Source organism: Macrobrachium rosenbergii, chromosome 28, assembly GCF_040412425.1.
Source record: "Macrobrachium rosenbergii isolate ZJJX-2024 chromosome 28, ASM4041242v1, whole genome shotgun sequence".
Classification (NCBI taxonomy): Eukaryota; Metazoa; Arthropoda; class Malacostraca; order Decapoda; family Palaemonidae; genus Macrobrachium; species Macrobrachium rosenbergii.
Genome location: NC_089768.1, coordinates 1,595,413 through 1,607,642, shown reverse-complemented (window position 1 = coordinate 1,607,642; position 12,230 = coordinate 1,595,413). Strand labels below are relative to the sequence as shown.

The following is a 12,230-nucleotide window of genomic DNA, read 5'->3' as shown; positions in this document are numbered from 1 at the left end:
TTGGACCATACAGCAAGAGTCTTGGCATATCAATCAGAAGGAACTAACAGCAATCCTTCTAGCTCTCAAAGAATACGAACAGGTAGTAAAAAACAAAGTGGTGCAGGTCAACTCCGACAACACAACAGCGCTGGCCTACATCAGCAAACAAGGGGGCACTCACTCCAAATCTCTATACGAGACAACAAGAAAACTTCTTCTCTGGGCGAAGGAGAATGTGATACTACTAACCCGCTTTATTCAAGGGCAGAGAAATGTAAGAGCAGACATGCTGAGCAGGAAGAATCAAGTCCTGTCCACAGAATGGATGCTACATCAGGACGTCTGCAAGAGCATGTGGTTGATTTTGGGGTGACTGTGCATAGACCTTTTCGCCACAGCACGGACGAAGGGGATAGAAACTTATTGTTCCCCCGTTCCGGATCCAGGGGCTGCTTGCATAGACGCATTCCTCATGGACTGGTCAAACTTGGACGTTTACGCATTCCCACCTTTCAAAATTATCCACAAAGTATTACAGAAGTTCGTGTCGCACGAGGGCACCAGAATGACTCTAGTCGCTCCTTATTGGCCAACAAGAGATTGGTTCACAGAGGTACTGGAATGGATAGTAGACACTCCGAGAGAACTTCCGCTAAGAGTAGATCTACTCAAACAACCCCACTTGGAAAGGTATCACCAAAACCTCCAAGCGCTACACATGACTGCCTTCAGACTATCGAAAAACTACAAGAGCTAGAGGTTTTTCGAAGGAGGCAGCTAGCGCGATCGCAAGAACAAGGAGGTCTTCCACCATTAAGGTATACCAATCCAAGTGGGAAATTTTTAGAGGATGGTGTAGAAACAACTCTGTATCCTCTACCAGTACCTCTGTGACTCAGATAGCAGACTTCCTTCTTCATCTTAGGAATAACCTTAGATTTTCAACTTCAACCATTAAAGGGTATAGAAGTATGTTAGCATCGGTCTTTAGACACAGAAACTTAGACCTTTCTAACAATAAGGACCTCCAAGACCTTCTCAGATCCTTCGATACATCTAAGGAGAGGGTACAAGAATCACCGGCTTGGAACCTAGACGTGGTCCTGAGGTTCCTCACGAGTGATAGATTCGAACCTTTACAAAAGGCATCCTTAAAAGATCTCACTATGAAAACCCTTTTTCTAGTCAGTTTAGCTACTGCAAAACGAGTAAGTGAGATTCATGCCTTTAACAAAGCTATAGGTTTTAGACAAGGCAAAGCAGTTTGCTTACTTGACTAGATTTTCTGGCAAAAAATGAACGTCCATCTCAACCTTGGCCCAAAGCATTGAGATTCCTAACCTGACGGATGTCACAGGTGAGAAATAGAAAGAACTCTGTGTCCAGTAAGAGCTCTAAAATATTATCTAGAAAGGACAAAAGACTTACGGGGATTCAGAAGGGCTTTGGTGCTCTGTCAAAAAGCCTCTTTACAAATGTCTAAGAATGCTCTGTCTTTTTTATCAGACAATTAATAAAAGATGCTCATTCGGGATGTAGGGAAGCGGACCACAAAATTCTAAAAGTTAAAGCACACGAGGTCAGGGCGGTAGCAACCTCTGTGGCTTTTAAACAAAATAGGTCCCTCCAGAGTATCTTGGATACGACCTTCTGGAGGAGCAAGTCTGTTTTTGCCTCACATTACCTGAAACAGGTACAGACTGTTTATGAAGACTGTTACACGCTGGGTCCTTTTGTAGCTGCAAATTCAGTAGTGAGAAAAAGAGCTACCCCTACAATCCCATAACCCAATACCCTTTTTCTTCCTTGGAACTAAGATGTTGTTTTTGGTTGTTTGCGAAGTCTGGACACAGTCTTCCGCAATCATTAGCAGACAGTTTTTTAAATAATATCATTTACTTCAGTTCTCTTAGTCAGGTGGTCGTTTGTTCCTTGGTAGCGCCCGGAATAAGGGTATTAAAAGGAGGTCTAGTCACATAGAGGTTATACACCGGTTGACAACCCCTAGAGATTTTTCAGCCCCCTGGGTGGATCGCTGGATCTCTTAAGGAATGCAGACAATGAGGCAGGAAAACAATGAAGTCAGCTTCCATTACAGGTAGGAACCTTTAGTTGGTTTTGCAAAATTTTAGTATTTCAATTCCAACGATGTTGGCTGTCTCTGACCCTCCACCAAAGGTGTCAATCAGCTATATATATAACTACCAGGTCAGTTAGATGTTTGAAAATGTTATTTTCATAAAATAAATTTTTGAACATACTTACCTGGTAGTTATATATAATTAAATTCCCTCCCTCCTCCCCTCTAGAGACTAGGGGCATGGAAGATCTGAGGAATATGTAGAATGGTTCCATTTACCTGGGTAGAGGGCGCACAGGTGGACCACCTGACTACCTGATCGGCGATTGCCGCGAGTTTTTGAAATTCTGCCGTCACGTCAGGTACTTAAGCTATATATATAACTACCAGGTAAGTACTGTATGTTCAAAAATTTATTTTATTATGAAAATAACATTTTACTTTCAAAAATTGTAATATTTCAGTGGAAAAAGTTAAGTATGCCTTAGTTTATTTCAGTGGATATAAGAGAAATTAGAATGGATTGATTTATTTTTCTACAGACTCCGGTCGTGACCGAAAGAGGAGACGAAATGATGCTGTGGAAATTGAAGACCGTCTTGAATCTCTCATTATCCGTGTTGGAGAGAAGGTGAGGTTATTTTTATTTTTTACGAGTATCTTTGTTAAGTCCTGTATTGTTAAAGTATTTTGTTAAGTTGAGTAAGCCTAAGACTCTTTTATTGTAAATTGACTGAACATTTTATACATGAACTTACCTGTTGTTTACATATAGCTGTAATTCTCGGTCTCGACAGAAAATTCAAAACTGGCGGTTCCGCTAATATATGGTCAGGTGATACGACTACCCCGCCCTCTACCGGGGTACCTGGATCCATTTCCATCAACAACTAATCATATTTTCTCTGTCGGGGCCGGCGATTAGTCGTCTGCTCCTCTTCAGGAAATTCATCGGTGCTTTTCGGCTTTTCTTTGGTGAAGTACCCACTTTTGTTGACGGTTCTGGCTTGATTTTTGGCTTTGGTTGGGATTTTTTCTAGATATGTCTGATTCAGGATCTCAAATTAGATATTGCGGGGTTGTAAAACTCGAATGTCTCGGTCTAACATAGACCCTCACTCTTTTTGCACTAACTGTAGAGGGAAATTGTGCACAAATTTGGATAGATGTGATGAGTGTTTGTCTTTGTCTGTGTTTGATTGGCAAAAGTTGGCTAAATATCAGGCAAAGTTAAGTAAAGATGGGGCACGTAAGGCTTGGCCAGAAGTTCCTTCCAGAGTAGGAGTAGTATTGCCTCTTGTTCTGTTCCTGTTACTCCTCCTGTTCCTATTCCTGCCCCGGAACCTGTTGTTTCCAACCCACTACCGTGTCAGACCTTTGGGCAGAATTTGATGGTAAGATTTTGGCTCTTTTCTCTGCGATAGAGAAGATTGGCCAGGATGTGAGTGCGATGTCTAAACATCAAGTGTTGCAGTGATAGTGTTGTGGAGGAGGTGACTGTTTGTCCCCTCGCCTCCTAGGTCTCAGGCCTCTGTCCGGCTCCCAGGGCTCAGGGAGAAGACATGCCGAAACCGAAGGGAGGCGAGTGGGGTCTGCTCACGAGCAGTTGCTCCCTCTAACAGTCCTGTTGCGTCCCAGACTGTTGCAGCTCGCCATAGTAAAAGCAATGCGGAAGTGTCTTCTTGTGCTTCTGTTTCGTCGAGGAGGAGTTGGAAGCAGTCAGAGTCTAGTAGGCCGCTGAAGAGACGCAGAGCTTCCGCTCCAGGTCAAGTTCCTATCAAGAAACTTTCGGCGCGTTCTCCTCTTCCGTCATGTAGCTTTTGGGATAGCCCAGAGATCTCTTCTTCTTCAGGCAGTCCGGATGTGCGTTCTACGGATCGTGGCGGCGCCTGATCCTCCTGTTAGCATGCAAGTAGCGGCTTCCTTCCCGTTGGATCCCAAGTCAGCTTTTATGCCTCCGGTTCCTGCCAACCTTTCGCAAGAGGACAAATTGGACAAGATTTTGAGACTTCGAAGGTTTTAAAGCACCAGCACTTCAGGATCCTTCCGCACCTGAGGCTCCGGTCTCTGCTTCGCTTGGCGCACCTGGCGCCCTCCTTCGGCCCCTCTGGCGCCTGGCAACGCCGGCCGAGGGGCCTGGCGCCATCTTCCGCCCGCAATATGCGACTCCCGAATACTTTGGCGCTTTGGCTTTCTGCGCCTCTCCACACTCAAGAGGATAACGCAAGTTTGGCTCCCGGAGACGCGTTTCTATCCGGAGGTGCTCCAGCTGCTTCAGAGATTCTCTCCCAGTTTCCGATGTTTCGAAGTAGATGATGTTCCGTCTGCTCCTACGTCCAACTTTAAGCATCTCTTACAACTTTTTGAAGAACATTTTCAAGAAGACTTTGCTCCAGCTACCCCTTCGTCTCCAACTACTGTGTTTGCCAAGGATTTTAAACCTCCATCCTCTAGATTTCTGAAGCTGGTCCTGTCTGTTTCGGTGAAAAGAGCTCTCCAAGGCAAGAAGGATGGTTGAGCATGAAAAGATCTCAGGGTAAAACTTCTTTCTGTTTTCCCCCCTCACTACTGTCTTTTAAGTCTCGTTCGTGGTATGAGACTGGGGAAGTCTTTTCCTTGGGAGATGCTGCCTCCTCTCAAGGGGATTTCTCCAGCCTTGTGGATTCTGCTCGTCGCTCAGCTTTTTCTTCATCCAAAGTCGGATTCGTCTTCGGAAATTGACCATCTGGTGAAGAGTTCCTATAGGATCTTGGAGATCTTTTCTTTTATTGATTGGTCTATAGGAGCCTTGAGCAGGAAGGTGAAAGTGTGTGATCTTCTCCCCAAGACTGCTACGGATCTTGATGCTATTTTGGCCTGCCTGGACAAGGCCATCACGGACGGAACGTCAGAAATTGCCTCAGTGACTGCTACAGGCATTTTGAAGAAGAGAGCACATTGGATTTCGTTTGTCGCGAGGGGAGTCTCCAGGAACCAGAAATCTGCTCTACTTTTTGCTCCTTTGTTTAAGGAATCTCTTTTTCCCGCCACGTTAGTTAGGGAAATTTCGGAGGCTCTCTGTGAAGTCAACTCAAGACCTACTGGCTCACTCTTGAAAAGACCCAGGTTTTCGACTTCTCCAGTACCAAAGCCTTCTTTCCCTGTATCATCTAGGCCTTCTGGGGTACTCCTTCTTGGCCCTTTTCCGTGCTAGAGGAAGAGGAAAATTCTCTTCTCATCCCCAGAAATCTAGGGGTACCAACCGATGAGTTCAAGGTCCTTCATGAAAAGTCGGAGCCAGACTAAAGACGTTCTGGCAAGTTTGGGAGGCCAAGGGAGCAGAACCCTGGGTGATCAACGTTCTGAGAGAAGGCTACACCATTCCCTTCTCAGAAAGTCCTCCTTTAAAGTCTTCGCCAGTAGACTTCATCGTATCATCCAGGGACTCAGAGAAACTTGTGGTGTTGGAGGAGGAAGTTACTTCCCTCCTTCAGAAGGGAGCCATAGAAGCAGTCCTCGAACCTTCATCTCCGGGGTTCTACAACCGTCTGTTTCTGGTTCCAAAATTGTCAGGAGGATGGAGACCAGTCCTACGAAGCGCCCTGAACAAATTTGTGCTTCAAACACCATTCAAGATGGAAACCACACAGTCGGTCATCAATTCCCTGCAGAAAGGAGACTGGATGGTGTCCCTCGATCTCCAGGGCATACTTTCATGTCCCTATCCATCCGAGATCAAGGAAATTCCTACGGTTTGTGTTCAGAGGCAGGACTTTTCAATTTAGGGCTCTTTGCTTCTGGCCTATCAACAGCCCCACAAGTTTTCACAAGGACGATGGCTCCAATTGCATAAATGGCTTCACTTAGAGGGAATTCACATATCCCTTTACCTCGACGACTGGCTGATCCGGTCTCCGTCAAAAGGCCAATGCATGAAGGACCTACAAAGGACCCTTTCTCTTAAATGCAATTGGGACTCATAGTAAATCTTCCAAAGTCGCAACTCTCTCCATCTCAAGACTTGACTTATTTGGGAGTTCGGATGAACTCAGTTCTTTTCAGGTTTTTCCGACTTCACAAAGGATCGAGAAATGCCTGCTGAAAGTGAGATACCTGATGGCAGCCAAGACTTGTTCTGCCAAGGAATGGATGAGCCTTTTAGGCACCCTCTCATCGCTAGAGATGTTCGTCAGTCTGGGAGGCTACACATGAGACCTCTTCAGTTCTTCATACAGCAGACCTGGAACAGGAAGAAAGACGCTGGATTCGTTTGTTTTTCCTCTATCCTCTCGAGTAAAGCAAGACCATCGTGGTGGAACGACAAGAGCAAACTAGAGTGAGGTTTGTCGTTGAGACAGAGGAACCCAGACCTGATGTTGTTCTCCCACGCTTCAGACGAGGGTTGGGGAGCAACATTGGGAATCTTCAAGTGTCAGGCAATTGGTCTTCATCCCAACGGGACTGGCACATAAATGCGAAAGAGTTGAAGGCAATACATCTAGCCTTGGAACATTTCGTGCTTCTTGTGGAAAACAAAAAGATAGTAGTTCACTCGGACAACTCCACAGCTCTGGCGTATGTGAAGAAACAAGGAGGCACTCACTCCTTCTCTCTGTTCGAGATCGCAAAAGACCTGCTTTTGTGGGCGGCAACCAAGAACATAGAGCTAGTTACTCGCTTCATCCCGGGAGTTCTCAACGTAAGAGCGGATATCCTCAGCAGGTCACTCCAGGTCATTCCGACGAAATGGACCCTCCACCAGAAAGTTTGCCAAGGCCTGTGGAAGATTTGGGGAACTCCCATGCTAGACCTGTTTGCAACGAGGGAAAACCGCAGACTACCTCTCTTTTGCTCTCCTGTTCCAGACCCAGAAGCATTAGCGGTGGATGCCATGCTCCTGGACTGGTCGGGTCTCTTCCTTTATGCATTCCCTCCCTTCAGGATGCTGGGAGAAGTCTTGAAAAGTTTCGAGCACACAAAGATGTGTCAATGATCCTAATAGCTCCATGGTGGCCAGGAAGATCATGGTTTCCAGAGCTACTGGAGAAAGTAGTGGATTGGCCAAGGAGGTTGCCATTCAGACCAGACCTTCTGTGCCAGTTGCACAGCAGAAAGTTCCACAGGAACCCGTCAGATCTAAATCTGACAGGGTTCAGACACTCGAGCGACTTTACAGGAGGAGAGGCTTTCTAGAAGAGTGGCGCAGGCAATGGCTAGATCAACCAGGCCCTCGTCTACAAAGGTCTATCAATAAGTGAAAGCGCTTCAGGGAGTGGTGCTCCGAGTCTGGAGTATCTTCCACTTCACGACTCTAAGCCAGGTGGCGGATTTTTCTTTGTTTCTGCACAAGGAGAAGAAATTGGCTGTCAGCACGATTAAGGGGTATAGGAGTATGCTGGCGGCAGTTTTCAGGAATAGAGGCATAGACCTTTCCTCGGACAAGGATATAGCAGAACTCCTTAAATCCTTTGCTACCACTAAAGGCAAACCTCTTCGTGTACTGCATTGGAATTTGGATGTGGTACTAAAGTGGCTTACTTCCAAATCTTTTGAGCCTTTGAGTTCCTGCTCCGTTAGGAATCTAACTAAGAAAACTCTTTCTCTTGGCACTGGCCTCGGCAAAGAGAGTAAGTGAGGTTCATGCTTTGGACAAAAGAGTTGGTTTTGTGCGGATAAGGCTGTAGTTTCCTTCACCTTGGGTTTCCTAGCTAAGAACTGAAAACCCTAGTAATCCATGGCCAAGGGAATTTCCCATTGCTAGCCTATCCTCCTTTGGGAAGGGAAACGGAGAGACTTCTCTGTCCGGTCAGAGCATTGAAATTCTATCTGGACAGGACCAGAAGTGTAAGAGGAACTCAGGATTTTTATGGTGCTCAACTAAGAACCCCAAGAACCCTCTATCTAAAAATGGGATTGCTTTCCTTTTGAAAGAACTGATACAGGAGGCACACAAGGAATTAAGGGATGTGGATTTCCCCTTAGTTAAAGTGAGGCCTCATGAAATTAGGCTATTGCAACTTCTTTAGCCTTCAAGAAGAACATGGCTTTAAAGGACATTCTAAGTTCAACTTATTGGAGATGTTCGTCTGTTTTTGCCTCGCATTATCTGAGACAGATCCAAACTACATATGAAGACTGCAGTACGTTGGGCCCCTTTATTGCGTCTGACACGGTGATGGGCAAGGAAACCAGAGGCTCTAGATCCTCCACTTAGTTTCCTTGGGTGCAGAGGTTTCTTTTTGGTCGACTACTAGAGCCTTAGGGGTTAGATGGCCTAGTAGGTCTAATTTTAATAGACTGGTGTGAGTTTTTTATGGTTGGGTGATATGTGTTTAAAAAAAAAAAAAAAAAATGATAGTGTATGATGGTGGATGCTTTGAGTACTGCGCCCTGAGCAGGGGCATTATATGCTTTGGTTGATTGTGTCGAAGATGGCTGGGCCAACAGACCTTTCTCCATACGGCAACCTGCGACTGAGCTGCTAGGCCCCGCAGTTGCACTAAGGATAGCAGGTTACAGAGGCAGTAAACCGAGAAAGCAGCTTCCTTAGCAGGTAAGGATCCAAAGTAAAGACGTTTTTTCTTAGCCTGATGATCTCAGGTTTTTTTCCATTTAACACTTACAGCTGTCCATACCCACCGCCTCAATGTGGCAATCAGCTATATGTAAACAACAGGTAAGTTCATGTATAAAAATGACATTTTGTTCATGAGACTTACCTGCCAGATATATATATAGCTGTATTCTCCGAAGGTCCGACAGAATTTCAAATTTCGCGGCACACGCAGTGGCCGGTCAGGTGGTTAGTACCCATTCCCGCCGCTGGGAGGCGGGTATCAGGAACCATTCCCATTTTCTATTCAGATTTTCTCTGTCGCCGGACTGTCAACACCTGTTGTCAGTTCCTCCGCCTTTGGATTTTGAAATTTGTTGTCACTTAAGTATTTTGGTTGTTTTTGGTATTCGACTGGATCTGTGACTTGGCATACGCTCTTTGTGGACCGTTTTTGATTTTGCTTTTGACTTTTCTTATAATTAAGATGTCTTACCTCTAGCTATCGAGTCTGTAGCTTGGGTGAATGTAAGGTGAGGCTATCGAAGACTTTGATAGTTCCTCACTCTTTATGTATGATATGTAAGGGTGTTCAATGCTCTATGATAATCGGTAATGAATGTGTGGGATTGTCTGAGGGTGAGTGGAAGAAATATGAAGCCTATATGCTTAAATTGGAGCGTGATAGGCTGAGGAAATCTTCCTCTAGAGTGCATCCTTAGTTGGACAGTCAGGGTTTTCTCCTACTAGTAACCCCTGTAGTAATTTATTACTAACCCTGTAGTTTGTTGCTGCAGAAGGTAATTCCCTGGCTCTCGTGTGGAGTCAATGCGTGCTCTTGAAACTAAAGTGAATGCAATTCAAACGCATAGTGTTAGTGCTAGTGCCCCTAGTGTTGTGGAGGGGCGTCAGATCGGCCCTATAATGCCTCTAGGCCTGGACCTCTGTCGAACTCCCAGGACCAGGGAGGGGGCATGTCGAAAGTCGCATGAGGGTTACGGGGCTTCCCACCGATCTGGCGCCCTTCGGCAGGTCCTGATGACGCTACCCAGGCTGCCAGGGATCGTGCTCAGGCACGCATCCTGAAGGATTGCTTCTCGTCCTCCGACACGTCCTCCCCCGCCACGGGGTTGGAGCTCTCGGTTGGACTCTCGCCCTCTTAAGAGAAGCTTGAGAGGAGAGGACGCTTCACGTCCTCTTCCTCTAGACGTTTGTACTCTTCCCGAAAGTTGCGTGGATATTCCTCTGCAGAAGAAGAATAAAGTGTTTTTCGATGATCACTCTACTCGACCCCCCTGTCGCGCTAAGGCAAGGGCTAGAGCTTCTTCCCCTGTGGAAGGAAGTATACGTCTCTCGCCCCTTTCCTTCTCTCAGGTTCAGCCCTTCTCCCGAGAGAGTGGCTTCTCCAACGCGTAAGATTTTGTTGGGTTTGCAACAACAGCTGGATGCTCTCATGAACCTTTCAAGATTCGAATCTGCCTGTTAAGAGGTACAGACTTTCACCTTCGTCTCCCGCTTCGGGAACGATACAGAGCGTCTGTCTTCTAGAGAGAGTGTTTAGTGGCTTCCTATTCGTCTTCCCCGAGTTGAGGTGTTGGCCTTTTCTCTTGTCTCGCGCCAGGAGCGCGTGTCTTGAGCTTCACACGCCTCACCTCACCTTGGCCTTTCGGCGCGCGCCTAGCCATGACGCTTCGCGCGGCGCCATGCTGTGACTCTCTTCTAGTACTTGCCACGGAGCCTCTCGCGCATCACGCCATGACGCTCGCGCTCGCGCCGCCGTATAGCTTCAAGTCTTGTGTTGACACCGCTCCAGTTGTTCATCATGTCACACAACTACCCGCTTCAACATTTGATGTCCTCCTTATTTTAGCCAGTACTTGCTTCGGCAGTACATATACTAATTGGAACGATACAGAGAAGATTAGCATGGCTCTTTGCGCAAGGATGACACGCTAATCGTGAAGCGTTCCACATTTTTATGTTTACTATACGTACTCTAGTTGACGACTTCTTCGTTCATGGGAGTTCCCGCCACGTATCGGCGAATCGGAACTACTTTCACCACTCACTCAAGACCCACCAGCTGCGGAAGAACATCCTCTTTCGTCACAGCCTTTGTATGAAGAGAAACTTCTTTCGTCTTCTTCTTCCTCTGATTATCAGACTCTGGCTTTTTCTTTGGGATCTGTTTCCTGAGACTTTTCAACCTTCGGCTCCTCTCTCTCCACCCTCGCAGTTATCTTTGTCTTAAGGGGGCGTTTGTGAAAAAATCGGAAATAAATTTTCTGGGATATTTTATATATGGCATCATACATATCCTGACTATCTTCTCAGAAAGTTTTATTTAAAAGTTCGCCACAGTTAGAAGTTATAAACAAAACAGTAACCTATCATAGTCAAATTACATTTTTCATATAATGTAATGATATTGTCAGTATATCGGTGGTAATTTCCTTTTAGCTATGAAATAATATCTAATGCGATCTATGGCAACCCTGTGGACATAGTACGCATCAGCGAAAGACAGGAATGCCGCAGGGCAGTCAGTGGCAGTCAGTCAGTAGCAGCTCAGAGCTTGACTAAGTAAAACGTCGCGCTGGCCAACCTCAGCCGTGTTTTGGCACTCGCTTCATTTAGCTTCATTTAGCGAAGTTATATTACTTTGCAGGTCTATTTTTTGGCTTTTCATTATGTCATAAAAACATCAAACTGTGTAACGGCAAGCAAATAAAAACACAGAGAAGCAAAAAATATCTTTTTTCTCAAAACTAAAGTTATCGACATTCAAACTGCATCTCCTTCATAACGCTTGCACCGATCTCTGATACAAAAAGTAAACTAAAGCTAAATGTTTGCATAACAAAGGGGCTTCCATGGGAAGCAACATGAGACCCGCACCACGAAAGAGTTTTTTTCCCGAAGGAATGTCACTTCAAGAGAGGTAGCAAGTGACTCCCTTCATCTCCAGACTCCTTTGCAACCAGGCTTCATTTTGCACAAGCCTGGAAAGAGAGTGGGGCAGACGTTTGGTCCCTCCTACTGTTAGAGAGAGGTTACTTGATTCCCTTCCTGTCTCCTCTTTTGTTTTTTGTTTCCCAACTGCCTTCCTGTCAAACAGAAAATTGTTTGACCTGCTCGAACAGATGTTCGAGCGGAGAGCAGTGGAACAGATATTGGACTCGGTGTTCCCGGGATTTTACTACAGATTGTTTCTAGTCCCGAAACTTTCAGTAGGCTGGAGACCCGTCTTGGACGTCAACAGGTCGAACAACTTGGTCCGGAAGGAAAAGTTCAAGATGGAGACCTCGCAGTCAATACTAGGAGCCCTTCATCCCGGGGATTGGATGGTATCTTTGGATCTCCAAGATACTTATCTTCACGCCCCAATTCATCCACGTTCGGTGAAGTATCTCAGGTTGTCTTGGGGACTAGACGTACCAGTTCAGGGCTCTCTGCTTTGGACTCTGCACAGCGGCCATACCACGTTGAAAACACCGCTTCTCGTCCGATCAGCGAAGTTAAGCAACGTTGGGTCTGGTCAGTACTTGGATGGTTGACCGCCTGGGAACTCCAGATGCTGTTGGCGTCACATTTTGCTCGAGGGTGTTTACACGTCTCATGAAAAACGTTGCGATG

General features: G+C 46.0%; 1 protein-coding gene and 2 non-coding genes across 4 annotated transcripts in view; all 3 read left to right on the top strand.

Annotated features, from left to right (window-relative positions):
- Positions 1–12,230, top strand: part of Cbp80 (Nuclear cap-binding protein subunit 1) — a 198,151-nt gene that overhangs the window by 18,592 nt on the left and 167,329 nt on the right. For both annotated transcript variants that reach the window (XM_067129891.1, XM_067129890.1), the window contains exon 2: positions 2,605–2,693. In XM_067129891.1, coding sequence (XP_066985992.1) covers positions 2,605–2,693 — 89 coding nt within the window. The remainder of the gene's footprint in view (positions 1–2,604; positions 2,694–12,230) is intronic.
- On the top strand, positions 10,468–10,572 carry LOC136854250 (U6 spliceosomal RNA). Its single transcript, XR_010857677.1, has one exon. It is a non-coding gene; the product is annotated as a U6 spliceosomal RNA (small nuclear RNA).
- Positions 12,062–12,180, top strand: LOC136854248 (5S ribosomal RNA). Its single transcript, XR_010857675.1, has one exon. It is a non-coding gene; the product is annotated as a 5S ribosomal RNA (ribosomal RNA).